At 42.7% G+C, this 17,723-nt stretch overlaps 1 protein-coding gene across 4 annotated transcripts in view; it reads right to left on the bottom strand.

Annotated features, from left to right (window-relative positions):
- The window catches only part of PANK4 (pantothenate kinase 4 (inactive)), a 30,084-nt gene extending 12,612 nt beyond the window's left edge, over positions 1 to 17,472 (bottom strand). Inside the window, exons 1-9 of one of the 4 annotated variants that reach the window (XR_011559705.1) lie at positions 17,282 to 17,472; positions 11,239 to 11,321; positions 10,200 to 10,408; positions 6,768 to 6,951; positions 5,745 to 5,837; positions 3,867 to 4,017; positions 2,797 to 2,978; positions 2,253 to 2,334; positions 851 to 951 (exon numbers count right to left, since the gene is read on the bottom strand). Coding sequence is in view for 2 of the 4 variants with exons in the window: in XM_070759091.1 (XP_070615192.1) it covers positions 851 to 951; positions 2,253 to 2,334; positions 2,797 to 2,978; positions 3,867 to 4,020; positions 5,745 to 5,837; positions 6,768 to 6,951; positions 10,200 to 10,408; positions 11,239 to 11,321; positions 17,282 to 17,462 (1,269 nt within the window). In the remaining 2 variants the exon portion in view is untranslated. Of the gene's footprint in view, positions 1 to 850; positions 952 to 2,252; positions 2,335 to 2,796; positions 2,979 to 3,866; positions 4,021 to 5,744; positions 5,838 to 6,767; positions 6,952 to 10,199; positions 10,409 to 11,238; positions 11,322 to 17,281 lie in introns of all 4 variants that reach the window. The other 3 variants (XR_011559704.1, XM_070759092.1, XM_070759091.1) reach the window with 3 other exon arrangements.
- Between the last annotated feature and the right edge of the window lie 251 nt (positions 17,473 to 17,723).

Genomic DNA, 17,723 nt, shown 5'->3' with positions numbered 1-17,723 from the left:
TAAATAAATAGAACTTTGCAGCTGTGCAAAGTTTCCCTTCCTCCCCCAAATCTCAAACCAAACAGGTCTCCCCACACCATAGCCCTTTCCATATGGAAACACAGAAGATTGACGGCAGAAAAAAACCTCATGGTCCATCTGGTCTGCCCTTATACTATTTCCTGTATTTTGTCTTAAGATGGATATATGTTTATCCTAGCCATGTTTAAATTCAGTTACTGTGGCTTCCCCAACCACGTCTGCTGGACGTTTGTTCCAAGCATCTACTAACTCAGTCAAATAATATTTTCTCACATTGCTTCTGATCTTTTCCCAAACTAACCTCAGATTGTGCCCCCTTCTTCTTGTGTTCACTTTCCTATTAAAAACACTTCCCTCCTGAACCTTATTTAACCCTCCTGAACCTTAGTTAATATGCCTCATAAATCATCCTGCAAAAAATAGAAAATGTTGGCTGGTGTCACATCGGCTGGATTTCCCCTTGAACAGAGATGCCATGTTAAATATCTGAGTTAAGATGCTCGCTGAAAAGTTCTCAACAAAGCTGGATTTCAGAACTAAAGAAGGAGGTCTGAAGTGTTCATTTTGGGTCAGCTTCAAAACAATTGGGGTGGGGGGGACAACGATCCTGCAGGATTCCGGGATTTCCTTGCTCAGAAGACAGATGTTTCCTGTCCAAACAAGCAAGTGATGTCCTGGCGCACTGTTTTCCATTGTTTCGTTGGGAAAAGGCACCAGTCAGGACTCATCCTGCCTAGAAAATCACGAAGCCAGGGCGGGGGTGGGAGGCGATATTTCGGGGAGTGGGGTCAACAGGGTGGTGTTTTTTTTCTATGCCAGGAAAACTCACGGTGCCACTTCGTTCCCGCTGCATGGGGCAAACGTCGGGCGATGTGCTCAGGAGGCCCGAACTGCTAGCATAGTTCTCTCCCCAGCTATATAGATTGGGATCTTGTACGCAGGAAGGAGGAGAAAGAGAGGGGAGGAGGGAGAAATAGATATATATTATAATAGATATAAAATAAAATAATATAAAATAATATAAATATCTATATTGATATATCTATATATCTATTTCAATATCTATATCTGTCTGTCTGTCTGCCTGTCTATCTGTCTATCTATCTATCCATCTATCGCTCAAAAAATAAAGGGAACACTTAAACAACACAATATAACTCCAAGTAAATCAAACTTCTGTGAAATCAAGCTGTCCACTTAGGAAGCCACACTGATTGACAGTCAACTTCACCTGCTGTTGTGCACATTCAACTTTGTACAGAACAAAGGATTCAATGAGAATATTTCATTCATTCAGATCTAGGATGTGTCTTTTGAGTGTTCCCTTTATTTTTTTGAGCAGTGTATTTCTATGTGCATCTCTATCACTGTCTGGTTTGGTTCTGCAACCTAACAAGACCGACACAGACTTCAGAGGAGAATCAGAACTTTAGAAAAAAAATGGCTGCCAACCTGCCTTCCATTGAGGACCTGTATACTGCACGAGTCAAAAAGACGGCAGGGAAAATATTGACTGACCCCTCACATCCTGGACACAAACTGTTTCAACTCCTACCCTCAAAACAAGACTATAGAGCACAGCGCACCAAGGCAACTAGACACAAGAACAGTTTTTTCCCAAATGCCATTACACTGCTAAACAAATAATTCTCTCAACACTGTCAGACTATTTATTAAACCTGCACTATTATTATTATTACTACTACTATCAGATGGGATGAAGAACCCACATCCAGGCCCACTTAAAAGCTCGATTCTTGTTCTTAAAAACAGACTTCAAAACCTAGAATGAACAGAACCAGCCAGCTTATTTGTCCACCGAAACTCAAAACACAAAACCAGAAGCCTCCCTGGACTAAAAACGGGAGCTGCAAATATCTCAGAATTTAGTTGTGTAGCACACTTGCGTTGCAGTGCTGGCGTCTTTTTCTCAAGGGGTGTGTTACGCAGAAGCACATACAACACCCCAAATAGAGGCAGGCAACAATTTCAGGCCTGGTGGAGGAGACTCCGAAATGCGGGAGGATTCTCCCAGGCAGATAACCAGGCTCTTATCGGGTGAACGTCTTCCCAACCTTTGGCACCAGCCCAAGGCTTGGCAGAGTCTTTGAAGTTCTCCCTGGCTTGGGAGGAACCCGGAATGAGAGACTGGGGCCTAAAAGCCCACACTGGGGAGGTGGGGGGTTGAGGTAGCGATGGGGGCCCTGAAGAGAAAGGGCACCTGTACTTACTGTCCTGCTCTGCTCCTTTTAAGAAAGCACCTATGGCTCCCAGGTAGCCTTCGTGCCGCAGGAACAAAGCTTGGACTTCACCCTGCCATAATACAAAAGACATATTTATGTTGTGTTTGTAGGTTGTGTTGGCAGACTATAGAGCACAGCGCACCAAGGCAACTAGACACAAGAACAGTTTTTCCCCAAATGCCATTACTCTGCTAAACAAATAATTCTCTCAACACTGTCAGACTATTTATTAAACCTGCACTATTATTACTACTACTATCAGATGGGATGAAGGAGGAGCAGTTGCTCTACATTTACAAGGCCGAGTAAAAGAGCCAAAGGCACGGAGCTTACTTCAGACCAAACACACACACACACCAAGCTCCGAGAGAGCTTAAGGACCACACATAACTTTATTTGTCTAAACAATCTTTATAGAGGGCTACTTCTGTGCCCACACAGCTTAGACCTTCAAATTTTCCCTCTGCCCTGGTCTTAACCTCATCCCACCATGCCAACCTGCTACAAGATTTTCGATTTCATTTCCCGCTACCTTGGAGAAGAAGTTAATACTGTAGGTGATGGTACGCATGGTGACCGGGTGACCTCGGATGAAGAAGCCGCCAAAGTAGATTTTGTCCAGGTTGTGGAGTTTGGCATACAGGCAAGCCAGCTGCCCGATATCGTTGCTGATCATGTGCAGTAAACTTTTGGCCATGTCTTCTTTGGAAAAATCTGAGAAGGGCACGAGAGGGAAGGGTGGGAATATCAAGGACACACACACCCCACCACCACCATGCAAAAGATGTGAGTCAATTAATTAATTCCGAATTGTGTTCGGAATGAGATTCAGGGAAAGAATCAAAGGAGGGACAGCGAGATTTGGCCGTGGCTGCTGACCTGGAACAGTGAAAAATGCAATAAAATTTAAAAGGCCCTTGATTTTAAGGGGCAAAATTTATTTTTTTAAAAATTTTAACAAGACACCCCACAAGTTCGAGTGGACCGAATGGTATGTATGTTTTTTAGATTGGATTTAGGGATTTATAAGGGATCATATTAGTTAGGGTTTATAAATGGAGTTTTATATCTATTGTTAATATTTGACTTCTTTTTATTATTATATTACTGTATTGTTTTTATTGTGTAAGTCTCCTGCCACAAAGCTCCCAGAGACCAATTAGAGCTCCCAGAGTCGGCCTCCTCCAAGTCCCGTCAGCTAAACAATGCAGGTTGGTGGGGCCGTAGGGGAGGGCCTTCTCTGTTGTTGCCCCAACTTTATGGAATCAACTCCCCCCCCCCGAGGTCCGTATAGCCCCCACCCTGCTGGCATTCTGTAAGGCCATGAAGACCTGGCTATGCCAGTGGGCTTGGCCCCCCGAAATCAACCACTAGCTTGTCCATGTGTCTGAATTGGTACGAATGATAAGTACGTATGCTGTTGAATTGTCTTAAGTTTTAATTAGGATTTTAGAAATTAGTTTTTTTTCTTGACTTCTTTTATTCTTGTTGTTATTTGTAATTTTATACTGTTGTAAGCCGCCCTGAGTCCTACAGGATTGGGCAGCATAGAAGTCAAATGAATTAAATTAAATTAAATCAACTTGTCAGGAAAATCCCTACCTTTATCCACCATGGTGGATTTCCCAAAACTGCTGGCTATCAGGTTCCCGCTGAGGCCGAGGGTCTGGTAGGCCCCACCGTAGATGTCTTTCACCAGCATGTCGACGTTGGTGTGTTGGCCCTTCGAGGCAAGCTGCAGCAATTCATCAAACTTCTAAAAAAATGGGAGGGAAACTCCAAAGGTCTGTTAGATGAACCGGCCTGGAAGGACGGATTATTTCTTGTGCCCTTTTCATGTCCTTCATGAAATCAGTTCTGAATGGTCTTGCCCTCCCTTGGAGAGAGAGAGGAAAATAATTTCTTGGCCTCTAAAAAAATCCAGCCTGGGAAGGTTAAAACACAAAGCTTTTTCCTGAAGAGCTAGCTTTCTAAACACAGGACGAGAACCATTGGAAAGTTAAGCCTTTAATTTGGGTTTTGTCAAATTTCTGCCACATTCTCTCCGTTTCTCCTATGTATCTTCTACATACACAGAAGTGAGTACACCCCCCCTCATATTTTGTAAATATTTAAGTTTATCTTTTCAGGTGACAACACTTGGGTACAATGTCAAGTAGTGAGTATACAGCTGGTACAACAGTGCAAATGTGCCGTCCCCTCAAAATAACACAACACACAGCCATTGAGGTCTAAAGTCCTGGAAACAAAAATGAGTAGACCCCTTAAGTGATAATGTCCAAATGGGGCCCAAGTATAAAGTGACCAGATGTCCCGCTTTTAGCAGGACAGTCCCACTTTTTAGGAAATTTTCCCATGTCCTGCATTTTAAAAAAGTCCCGCTTTTTTCGGGCAGTTTGCAGAAGCACGCTTGCTCACTCTGGCTCCACAGGGCCCCACCGCCGCCGCCATGATGCCCCTTGCCCATCCAGCCCTCCTGCTGCCAACGGGCCAAACCTGTCCTGACGCTGCAGGACCTACAACTCCCGCTGCAGTCTCCCTGCAGCCCTCCAATGACGCCTACAAGACAGGGGCCCTGCGGACCCCGTCGAAGCCGCCACTCTCCTCCAGCTATGTTTTCACGGAGAAGAACGGGCAAGCTTTTTTGAGCGTTTTGAATTTTGTCAGTTGCCTATCTGTGTCGTCGTCCCCATCCCCGCCGATGGTGTCCCGCTGTGCCTAAGTCATGATCTGGTCACTTTACCCAAGTAGCCATTTTCCCCTCCCTGTTGTCATGTGATGCATTAGTGATACAAGGTCTCAGGTGTGAAAGGGGAGCAAATGTCTTAAATTTGGTGTTATCGCTCTCGCTCTCTCACACTGGTCACTGGAAAGTCAACCTGGCACCAACATGGCAATCAACTCTCCGAGGATCTGAAAAAATGAATTGTGGCTCTACATGAAGATGGCCTAGGCCAGAGGCCTTCAAAATTGGCAACTTTTAAGATTTGTGGACTTTAACTTCAGCACAACTGGCTAGAAAATTCTTTTTGCCAAGTTTGTAGACTTCGGGCCTAGACTATAAGAAGGTTGCCAAGACCCTGAAATTGACAGTGTGTCCAGGGGAAAAGCATTTTGAAATTCCCTATTTCCCTGACATTTCCCTGTAACTTGTGATCTAGTTAAGACGTGGTTGTAGATGATGTTATACCAAACGGCTAAGCCGTGGAGAAATATCGGTAGCTGAGGAAGCAAGTTGTTGCCACAATTATGCTCATTTTTGCTTGACTTCGCCAAGCAGTGCGATCTGGGGGTTTTTTTTACATGATTTTCCCCTGACTTTTAAACATTTCAATACAGTTTGTTTTTTATCCTGATTTATTCCATTTTTTTCACAAATTCCCTGATATTTCCCGAACCACCAATTTCCCTGATAATTTCCTGTTTTTCAGTTTTGCTGGACACCCTGATTGAGCTGAATTGCTAGGCAAAGAATCTTACCTTGGTTTGGGTAAGCAACGCTCCGAGGCCCCAGAAAGTCCCACCTCCGATGGAACTTCCGCCAATCCATTCAAATTTATCTTCCGTTTCCACCTATCAAAGACAAGGAACAGATTCTTGCCTAAATCCCAACGCTATTACATCGATAAGGATGTAGCAGCCTGGGCTTGAATGGGCAAGTGAATTGATTCTTATTCTGTTGCAGCATCCTGACCAAAAATTTGGACACAGGGCAACTGACTCATATTTATGATGACTGCAGTGTCCCAGAATCACACAATTCCCTTTTGGACAAGCAAAGTCGAGGCCCGATTGAATGAACGAGCGGGCTACTAAACTTAACAGACTGCAATGATCCACTTAACAACAGTGGCAGGAAAAACCGTCAAATAGGCCAAAACTCACTTAACAAATGTTTCACTTAGCAATGGAGGTTTGGGGCACCACTATGGTCAGGGGTTATGTATGCAGATTACTTTAATTTTTAAAAAAAATAATTTTAAATAAACATTTCCCGACATTAATAAACAGAAATACAAAATACAAAAAAATAAAAAATAAAAAAACCCACATCAAATAGAATACAAAATACAAACAATTAGGAAAGATTTAAAACACTACTGTATACAGTACATTTCACACTATTTTCATACTTAACCATTTCATATAATATTTATCATATTGTAATACTATTTATACCATTAATAATTTAGCCTATAGATACATATATACATGGATACTTTTGACAATTAAATTTTGATTTTTTTTCTGTTTCTTATTTTAGTTCCTTATTTTCTCGCCAATTATAAAATCCATTCCAAATTCTAAAGTAGTCCGATTCCTCTTTTTCTTTTAGTTCCATAATCATCCTGTCTATTTCAGCACATTTTAAAATCTTGCTAATCACCATTTTGTCCGGGGGAAACTTTTTTTTTGCTTCCAGTATTTTTCAAAAAACATTCTGGTGGCAGTTAATACGTGTAGTGTTAAATATTGTTTGCTGGTTAAACCAACGGTCCTCACCTTGACGATCGACACTCCAGAGCCAATATTGACCAGCAAATAAGGGAAAATGTGAGGGTGGTTCATCTGAAACCTGAACTCGGGGTCGGCATCCTTCATGTAGACGAAGGCCTCGTGGGGGATGTTCTTGAGGACAAAATTGCACCCCTTAATCAGACAGGTCATGACGTCTTCTTTATCTAATCTATCCGGAAACCAGGTGAGGAAAACAACAGGGACGTTAATAGTTGCAGAACTAGCTCAGGAAACACTGTTGAGTTTTTCCTCCCCCCACAAAAATATATATATTTTAATTTTTCCTAGTTGTAACCAATGCTTTAAAGGATGGGAGGCCCCAAAACAGGACTGGAAAAAAGAGTTCCGTCCTAGTTGGGAATATTTTATCTACACGGGTTTTTCGCAAGTTTGGCAGTTTTAAGATAGTTGGACTTCAACTCCCAATTCCCCAGTCATTTATTTTAGCTTTGTTCGAGCACTGATATATTTTTTTTTTTGGGGGGGGGGGGGGGCATCTGCAACATTTATAAATACTGACCGAAATTTTCAATCTCGCTTGGCGGTTTTCACAAGTGGGCTTCTGTGAGTTTTTGCAATCTTTCCACCCAACTGCTTTCTGCTTTATCAGACAGGCTCTCTGTATCCAGGTGCCCACCAGAGGGCACTGGGAGGGCTCAAACTCTTATGCTGGTGAATTTTATTACTATTTTATTTATATATTTGTCAGTCAATTATAGGACGGTAATTTGTATAAGCATAACATCAGAAAAGTAATGATAAAAGACAACAGGACAGTAGGACAGGGACGGTAGGCACAACGGTGCGCTTACGCATGCCCCTTACAACCCTCTTAGAAAGGGGGAGAAGTCAATTGTAGATAATCTAAGGTTAAAAGTTTTGGAGTTGGGAGGAGAAACCACAGAGTCAGGTAATGCATTCCAGGCATTGATTACTCTGTTGCTGAAGTCGTATTTTTTGCAGTCTAGTTTGGAGTGGTTGATATTTAGTCAATTTGGGGAGCTGTGGTCCCGACAAACCTCTCCTTCAACCCACTGAGCAGTGAAATAAATTGAAAACAAATGGGAAGCAAATTTCCTCAGCTCTTAATGCTTCCCTGGGCCAGTAACTCCAGCATACCCATCCACCGTAACCACCAGTTGGAAGGCGTTCTGTTGAGGAAGCTGGTTAATCATGTCAGTTTAAGCAACTAGAGGAAACTGGGCCTCTTTGAAGGTGGGACCTGACTCTGGGACCAGCAGTGATCGTTCACTGCCAAAATTCTGGCTGATATTTGAAAGCTCAGTTTGGATGGATGCAAAGATTTTGGGAGTAGTTTCCCACCCATCAATTTGATGTTGTTTGATAGAACCCTTAATCCTGATCTCTAATTATATAACAATGACCTGTCTGTTATTTTTTTAAAAAATAAAGATTATATAAGTTATCCTTGAGTTATGACTGGCCGCTTAGTGACAGTTCGAAGTTATGACAGATATATCTGGGGGTGGGGGAGGTAGTTACAACCTCAGATTGAAGGTTCAACTGTTGTGCAGTCTGCTTCATCGCAAGCATTCACAATCTTGTGACTCTGGGGTTATATTTTACAGTGGTTTTGCCCACAGCAAACTCTGGATTCATTTAACAGCCACAGTGGCTGCTTTTCAGGACTACTACGTGGAGGGCGGTTAAAATCTGGGTGGGTGAACAGGATTTAGGACAGTACATTCCAATTGCGGTTGTAAGGCAAGGGCTGCCTGCAGAAAGCTTTGAGCGGCCTAACTGAGGAAAAGGGTGAAAAGGAGGACTGGGGGGGGGGGGGGCTGTCATGACAGCAGTGCTCCAATATCTCAAGGGATGCCACAAAGAAGAGGGAGTTGAACTATTCTCTAAAGCCCCAGAAGGCAGGACAAGAAGCAATGGGTGGAAACTAAACGAGGAGAGAAGCAACTTAGAACTAAGGAGAAATTTCCCAACAGTTAGAACAATTAACCAGTGGGACAACTTGCCACCAAAAGTTGTAAATGCTCAAACACTGGTGGTTTTTAAGAAGAATTGGATAATCATTTGTCTGAAGTGGTATAGGCTATCCTGCCTAAGCAAGGCGTTGGAATGGAAGGAGGTCTGTTTCCACTCTATTATTCTATTCTATTCTAAGCTGGGTTTATTAAAAGCAGAGTTGTATGTCTTGAGTTTTTGTCCAAGAATCAATGCATGGTTAATATTGACCAACCTTAACGTTTGGAGTAGAAGAGGTCTGAGTCAAACCCGATTATGCCCTTAGATCAGTTTTTAAAAAGTGGAATTATAGCCATTAGCTTTTATTGTGATATACAGTATTTCTATACATGTTTAATGTTTTCTGCAGATGTGTTTTCTTTCCTTTTTAATAATGACTTATAGGTTACAGGCCACAATTAGAGGCCTGGATTTGGGTGAAAAGAAGGCATGAATGGGCAAGAGATTAAAAAAATTAATTAGCAGATCCAGGAAAAGATCCTCCTTGATCCACAGCTCACATTAGAGAAACATCTTTCAGCTGTGGTGAGGGGGGCGTTTGCCCAGGTTCGCCTGGTGCACCAGTTGCGGCCCTATCTGGACCGGGAGTCACTGCTCACAGTCACTCATGCCCTCATCACCTCGAGGCTCAAATACTGTAATGCTCTCTACAGGGGGCTACCTTTGAAGAGTGTTCAGAAACTTCAGATCGTGCAGAATGCAGCTGCGAGAGTAATCATGGGCTTCCCAAGGTATGCCCATGTTACACCAACACTCCGCAGTCTGCATTGGTTGCCGATCAGTTTCCGGTCACAATTCAAAGTGTTGGTCATCACCTATAAAGCCCTTCATGGCATCAGATCAGAATACCTCCGGGACCACCTTCTGCCGCATGAATCCCAGCGACCGGTTAGGTCCCACAGAGTTGGCCTTCTCCGGGTCCCGTCGACTAAACAATGTCGTTTGGCGGAACCTAGGGGAAGAGCCTTCTCTGTGGCGGCCCCGACCCTCTGGAACCAGCTCCCCCCAGAGATCAGAATTGCCCCCACCCTCCTTGCCTTTCGTAAGCTCCTTAAAACTCATCTCTGTCGTCAGGCATGGGGGAATTGAGATATTCCTTTCCCCCCAGGCCTATACAAGTTATGCATGGCATATTTGTGTGTATGTAAGGGTTTCTTAGTTATTTTAATATTAGACTTGTCATATGCTGTTTTATTGTTGTTGTTAGCCGCCCCGAGTCTACGGAGAGGGTTGGCATACAAATCTAACAAATAAATAAATAAAAGAGATGTTATCTCCTTGCTCTGAAGGGGGTTGGACTAGAAGACCTCCAAGGTCCCTTCCAAATCTTGTTATTCTGATCTTCCCTCCACCCTTAAACTTGTCTGCCAGAACAAGGCCAACGAGGGGGGGATTATCAGGCTCAGCACTCGCACTTACTGTAATCCCAGCTTCTTCTCAATAAGTTCTTTGAATTTGTACGCACCACCCCCTGTGGCTTTGATCACTTTGGTTTCGGTGTTGACGAGGTGGTCTTTGATGAAATCCAAGCAGGCTTCGATATAGGTGTTCTCGAATTTAATGAAATGGAGACGGGCCGTGATCTCTTCCTGGACGGTGATTTCGTAGGGAGATTCGTGTTCGACATCCTTCGGGGGGGATCGACAAACAGAAAGGTTCAGATCTCACGACCAAACGCCTTGCCCAGTGAAGAAGCAAGGTTAATCTCAATCTCAACACCTTTTACGATATCTGGACTTCAACTCCCAGAATTCCCCAGCCAGTTGATCCACATTCAATTGGATTTAAACAAGACTGCCTTGGTGGCACAGTGGCTAGAGTGCAATACTGCAAGCTGCTTTTGCTGACTGCTGGCTGTTGTTCACCAGTTCAAATCTCACCAGGCTCAAGGTTGACTCAGCCTTCCGAGGTAAGTAAAATGAGGACCCAGATCGTTGGGGGTGATATGCTGACTTTGTAAACCGCTTAAAGAGGGCTGTAAAGCACTGTGAAGCAGCATATAAGTCTAAGTGCTATTGCTATTGCTGAAAAGTAGCAAACTCATAGAGATGATATTCTTAAATCTCAGAAGGCCTGTTTTTTGTTATCGTATTTGGGCACCTGTCATCATCATTATTTTTTAACAACCTCATAATCTCTTGTGGGGTGGTCTCTGAATGGAGCTGAGCGTTTACTGGCTGGATGCCCTTCCTGTCACCAATGCGGAGTTTTGTTCAGTAGATATATTCTCTTTGTGCTGAGAGAGAGAAATATCTGGCTCTGCCTAGGATTGAACTCACAGTCTCCTGATTGTGAGGTAGGAATTCCACCTCTAGGCCACCGCACCACTCATATTTGGGCACCTGTGCCATCCTAAAATTTTGTTTGGCACCTGAGCCCTGGCATCTCCTGTGGCGAGTGTCTCAGGCTGAGGGCTTTGAGTTTCAAAGACAAAAGGGAAAGCAGGTGTCTTACTTACCTTGCACGACTGATCGAAGGACTGTACCCTGGCCACTTTATGTTGCACTGTGGAGTAGTAAGCCAACTTAGCCAGCGATCCACCTGTTGGCAAAAGCAAACCAGGATTGAGAAAAAGCAAAATCTGGGGCACGGTTGACAGCCCTTCCTTGCAAAATGATTTGAACCATAGGAGTGGACGGATGTGTTCCAAATGTCTCAAGAGGACGAGAGGCTCAGAGCCCAGACTCTCTCTCTCTCTCACACACACACAAAGACACACATACACACCTCTTTCTTGTGCAATGCCAATCCAAACATCACAATCTTGTCCCTCAAGAGGTCTCAAGAACTGGGGTAAATGGTGAATAGTGGTCTATCTTTGTCATCATCATATTTTAACAAACCCATGCAGTCTGGACAACTGAATAATAATAATAATAATAATAATAATAATAATAATAATAATAATAATAATAATAATAATAATTATTATTATTATTATTATTAATTGGATTTGTATGCCGCCCCTCTCCGCAGACTCGGGGCGGCTAACAACAATGATAAAAACAACATGTAACGATCCAATTAATAAAACAACTAAAAACCCTTATTATAAAAACCAAACATACACACAAACATACCATGCATAACTTGTAATGGCCTAGGGGGAAGGAATATCTTAACTCCCCCATGTCTGGCGATAAAGGTGGGTCTTGAGTAATTTGTGAAAGACAAGGAGGGTGGGGACCGTTCTAATCTCTGGGGGGAGTTGATTCCAGAGGGCCGGGGCCGCCACAGAGAAGGCTCTTCCCCTGGGGCCCGCCAAACGACATTGTTTGGTCGACGGGACCCGGAGAAGGCCAACTCTGTGGGACCTTATCGGCCGCTGGGATTCGTGCGGTAGAAGGCGGTTCCGGATGTATTCTGGCCCAATGCCATGTAGGGCTTTAAAGGTCATTACCTTTAATGGAGCTAGCAGAGTGTTTAATGACCTTCCCTGTCGCCAATTAGAAGTTTTGTGCAGTGGATATATTTCCATTGGGCCCAAAGAGAGAAATATCTGTCCCTACCTAGAATCGAACTCATAGCCTCCTAATTATTATTTATTCGATTTCTATGTCACCCAATCCCGAAGGCCACAGCACCACTTCAGCAGCCCCTATTTATGCCTATCGGTACAGTCCAATTTAAAAAAAAATAACTGATTGCCTTCAATTTTCCATTTCTCCTCATTTTGCTTTCTTGTCCATAAGTAGAAAAATATTCTTTCCTTGGAACCTCACGATTTTTCTGGAGATTTTTCTGGAGATTTTTCAGGGTTTATGGAATCCTCTTTCATAAGGGTGGGCTCCAATTCCCAGAATTCTCAGCAATGCTGACTGGGGTGGATTTCTCCTGTTCGTTTAGCGACCATTCAAAGTTACGACGGCATTGAAAAAAAGTGACTTACGACCGTTTTTCACACTTACGACCATGGGGGCATCCCTCATGGCCACCTTATCAAAAATCAGAGGCTTGGCAACCAACTCGTATTTATAACAGTTGCAGTGTCCCTGGATGGGGGTGGGGTCATGTGAACCCCCCCCCTCTCTGACAAGCAAAGTCAATGGAGAAGGGCCAGATTCACTTAACAACCATCTAACTTGACAACGAAAGTGATTCACTTCACAACTTTGGCAAGAAAGGGTTGGAAAATGGAGCAGCAGAAATTTTGGGGCTTAACTGTGGTCGTAAATTGAGGGCTAGCTGCATGTGGGCAGAGAACTAGGAAAAAGAGAGAGGGATTATCTTTGCTTTTAATAAATTCACTTGACAGGATGGGGTCCCCCCCCCTTCTCCTCTGACTTTTCCACCCTGTCAGTATTGAAACTTGTGGTTTTATGATCCACAAACAAACCTCCAAGATCCACAAAACCAACTACGGTCGTAATTCATGTTTTGCAGAGGCAGAAAACAGGGTTGGGAATGTTAATCGGAGACAAATATATGGCACAAATAAAGATTGCACACCAGCCATTTATGAGCTACCTCATAAATTGTGGGTGTAGGCAAAGGCCGTGTATATCTATATACATAAACAAACACACACACACAAACAGAAAGAGAAATTTTAATCAAGATAATCAGCTTAAGCACACTGAACAGGTATGTGTGCTCACAATGAACTATGCCTTCATGACCAAACCAGGAGGAGATAAATTCATTCAACATACTTTCGACTTATGACCGCAATTGAACCCAAACTTTCCATTGCTAGGTGATACATTTAATAATAGCAACAACGAGGAGTTGGAAGGGACCTTGGAGGTCTTCTAATCCAACCCCCTGCCTAGGCAGGAAACCCTACATCACTTCAAATAGTCATCCAACCAATTGGTTGTGTTTTGCCCCACTTAACTAACTTTCTTGCCATCGTTGTTAAATGAATCAGTGCGGTTGTTAAAGTTAGTGACACGGTTATTAAATTATTCCGGTTTCCCGGTTGACATTGCTTGTCAGGAGCTCACACAAGGGGGATCATATGACCCGGGGAACACAGCAGCTGTCATAAATTATGAATCATTTGCCCAACTATCTGGATTTTGATGAGGATGACCATGGTCATAAGTATGAAAAACAGTCATAAGGAACTTTTCCCCCCAGTAATGTTGTAACTTCAAATAGTCATTAAATGAACTGTTGTAAATTGAGGACCAACAAGGGAATTAAAACCTGAATCCTTTGGGATACAAATCTAATCAATTAAATAAATAAATCTAATTAAATAATGGCTGGATGAATGGAACAGAGTAAGCCAGACTAAACCGTCATATTTCTGGTTTAGGAGCAGAAAAGTGAAACTTCAAAACAAGCCCATTATGTCAATCTTATCCTGTTGTGCCCTTAACTTCCCTGTCTCCATATCACCAGGTGCCAGCCACACCAAACTCGAGGGAATATTTGCAGATCACAAAATGCCAACAGCAAAAGCAGAACCTGTCCACTGGGACTTTTTCCCATCCTGCAATTTATCTACCAGAAATGCAGAAATGCTTTGTTGACAGCCAGCAAAAAAACAAAACCAAACCCAGAACAATGAAAATGTCAGCCTCGCTCACCAGAAGCTTCTCCTGAATATTGGAACATTTATAACCCCCATGCTTGTCTACGCAAAAGTTAAAGCCGTCGTATCAAATCAGAATTTGATCTCTTAAGCTCACAAATAAAAAATACTGTACATAAATCAGCTTGGAAAGAGAAGGCACGTCTTGAAAAAATAGTCCAGTACGGAAAGAAACCTCTGAGCTCCATTTTATTCTGTCGGCCAACTTCTTGTGTTATTTACTTGACACTGGGTTATATCCAGGTAGGTGAACTGTTATGCCAAACCAAAAAACTAGCAGATGTTAAATTAAAATGCTAAAAATGTTGTGCATTCCTGTGACACTGATCCCGAACCCCACAAAATTTGGCAGGGTTCATCCTATACAGAGGTGGAGCTGTTTCGTGGCCTGTTGAATAAACCACAATTGAGTACGTTCCGCAAACAATCAAACCACGGTTTGCAAACTCATTAAGCAAAATCTATACGAACGACATTATGGCTTTGTGCTCCCAGCTACCCAACCTTCCCAAAACGTGGCGAAAGGCAAGAGATTCCAATTTATTTTTGTTTAGAGATAAATTTAGGAAGGGAATTATGAAAATAAACTACTAAAGGAGTCCTCGGAGAGGGGCGGGCATATAAATCCAATCAATCAATCAATAAATGAACACTGTTATTGTTTTTAAAAAGGTTTATACGGCTACTTCTTTCATTCCCACATAAATTTTATGACAAAGCATTTCCACATCAATGCAAAACTTTGAAAAGTGCAGGAGGGCATGTTTCTAAAACCAAAGTGTTACGTGTTAAATGTTTATTTACTATTTATGGTCAGGCTTGAATTGAGAACATAAATTAAAAACAAAATAAATGTTTTTTAAAAAGTTATTTCCCTCCTGGCTTCCAGGAAACTCATAACATACATATGGCTTGTACTTGGAGACACGTTTCTTCCAAATTTCAGGGAAGGGGGAATTATTATTTAGGGAAGGAGAGAATATTCTTATCAGATTTTGAGGGAGGATGTAGGAGAAAGGAATAGTATGTATATATGCATGTATATTTATTTATTTATTTCATTTGACATCCAGGATAAATTTAAAAGCTGTTGATTGGGGTATCTGTATAATATAATACCTATATAATACAGATACCACAATTGTCTAAAAGTGTAGGTTTTCCTGCTTAAGCAAGGGGTTGGACTAGAAGACCTCCAAGGCCCCTTCCAACTCTGTTGTTATTGTTCAAGGTTGGACTCAGCTTTCCATCCTTCCCAGGTGGGTCAAATGAGGACCCAGATTGTTGGGGGCAAGAGGCTGATTCCGTAAAATGCTTAGAGGGCTGTAAAAGCACTATTAAGTGGTATATAAGTCTAAATGCTATTGCTATTATTTATTTTATTAATTTAATATATTACATTTATAAGCCGCCCAACTCCTGTCTGACTGGGCGGCGTACAACAATATCAAAACAATATAAAACAATTTTATTATTATTATTAAATAACCAGCGTGCCTCCCCTCCCGTCCTTATGTTTCTCCCTTACTAGTATCATGTATAATAAACATTGTTATATCTATAACATATTTTTGCTGAATTGAAAATGAAGGAAGACTACTATAGATTTATTTAGATATTGTTACATCTTTGTATGCTACCAATATGTACTTGACAAAATAAATAAATAACATTTATTTATTTATCAAGTAGGTATTGGTGGCATACAAAGATATAACAATATCAAAATAGATCTAATCTTCCCTCATTTTCAACTCAGTAAAAATATGTTACAGATATAACAATGTTTATTATATTTATTTATTTATTACTTAAGATTTCTATGCCACCCAAATTTCTTTGCAGACTCCGGGCAGCTTACAAGGAACAATACAAAAACATATAAGAAATCCAGTAATTAAAACAATCTATCTAAAAACCGCAATCATCCAATTTATCTAAAACCCCAATTATTTTATTTATTTATTTATTTATTCGATTTCTATGCCGCCCTTCTCCTGAGACTCAAGACTTATTGTTGTTGTTGTTATTATTATTATTACTACTATTATTACTACTATTATTATTAATTACTATTACTACTACTAATACTATACTACTACTGCTGCTGCTACTACTATAGTACTACTATATTCCTTTACTGTATATTAAATATGCAAAACGTATAAAAGGGTGGATTGGGATATCTATCCACATACACACACAAAATATGAGGGGTTTTGTGGGAAATCTCACTAGGCCCAAAGAACAAAACTGGTTGTTTCTTTTGGGGGATTTTTTTTGTTTTTTTGAGGGGGGGACAAAAAGGAAAGAGGAAACACCCCCTTTTTCTCCATCAAAGGGGAGGGGATTTAAACCCTTTGCAAATAAGAAAACATGTTTTTCCTCATTTTGGAAAAATCGTAAACACCCCCCAGGCAGCTAATAGGGCATTTTCCCCCCTCCACCCCTGCAAAAAGGAAGCACCCCCAATATTTCCTGCAAAACGGGGGGGGGGGTGCATGGTTGGGGGTCTTTCTCCTCCCCCCCCTCATAAAAAAGAAAGCTCTCTCACTCTCCCCGTCAAAAAGATTTGTTTATACCCTCTCCCTGTTGCCCCTCCGCTCTCAGCCCTGAATGGCAGAAGGACGCTGGTCTTCGTAGTCCTGGCCGGCTATAAACCTTAAGGCGAGGGCGAGCGCAGAAACTACCGCTCCCATGAGGCTCCGCGCCGGCCGGCCCGATACAAAGCACCTCGGGAGTTGCCGTCCGGCGTCCCATTCAGCAGCGTTTATCCCTATGAGGCGCGGGACTCCAAGTCCCGGCGTGCCTTGCGCGGCGCCTCAGATATCTCTCTCTTCCACCTCCCCCCTCGCCTTCGCTTCTCTCTCAGTGAGGGAAAGAAGGAGAAGGGCGAGCGGTGGAGGCGGCAGCGGCGGAAGGGAACCGAGGAGGGAAAGGACGCTGTGGCCGGGCTTACCGATATCGATGGCGAAGCGCTTGGCGTTCTCCAGGTTGCGGAAGATCTCGTCCGGCGGCAAGGTGATGCTCTTGTCCAGCCGCCCGCCTCCGCCTCGCCCGGCCAGCTCCGCCATTTTGGACGCATCGACCCCGCTCGCTTCACGGCCGGGGCTCTTTAAGACATGCAAATTTATGCGCATACGTTTTGCATGTTTAATACCAAAGGAGGGAGGGAAGGGGGCAAAAGAAGGCGGAGGCGCTCAGCCCTGCCCTCAAGTGGGCGGGGCGCCGAGTGGCTCCGCCTACCATCACCGCTTGAAGGTCCGCCCACGTGGTTTTCGCTTTAACCCTTTAACGCCCAGGGGGAGACCTCATTGATGTCTAGAGCCTTATATATATACGGTATATATTAAAAAAACAAAACTAGAGGTATGGTGTTTTTTTTAATGGGGATCTTATCT

Source organism: Erythrolamprus reginae, chromosome 8 (genome assembly GCF_031021105.1).
Source record: "Erythrolamprus reginae isolate rEryReg1 chromosome 8, rEryReg1.hap1, whole genome shotgun sequence".
Taxonomy (NCBI): domain Eukaryota; kingdom Metazoa; phylum Chordata; class Lepidosauria; order Squamata; family Dipsadidae; genus Erythrolamprus; species Erythrolamprus reginae.
Note: the sequence above shows the minus strand (reverse complement) of the source record. Positions and strands in the feature narration are given on the sequence as shown.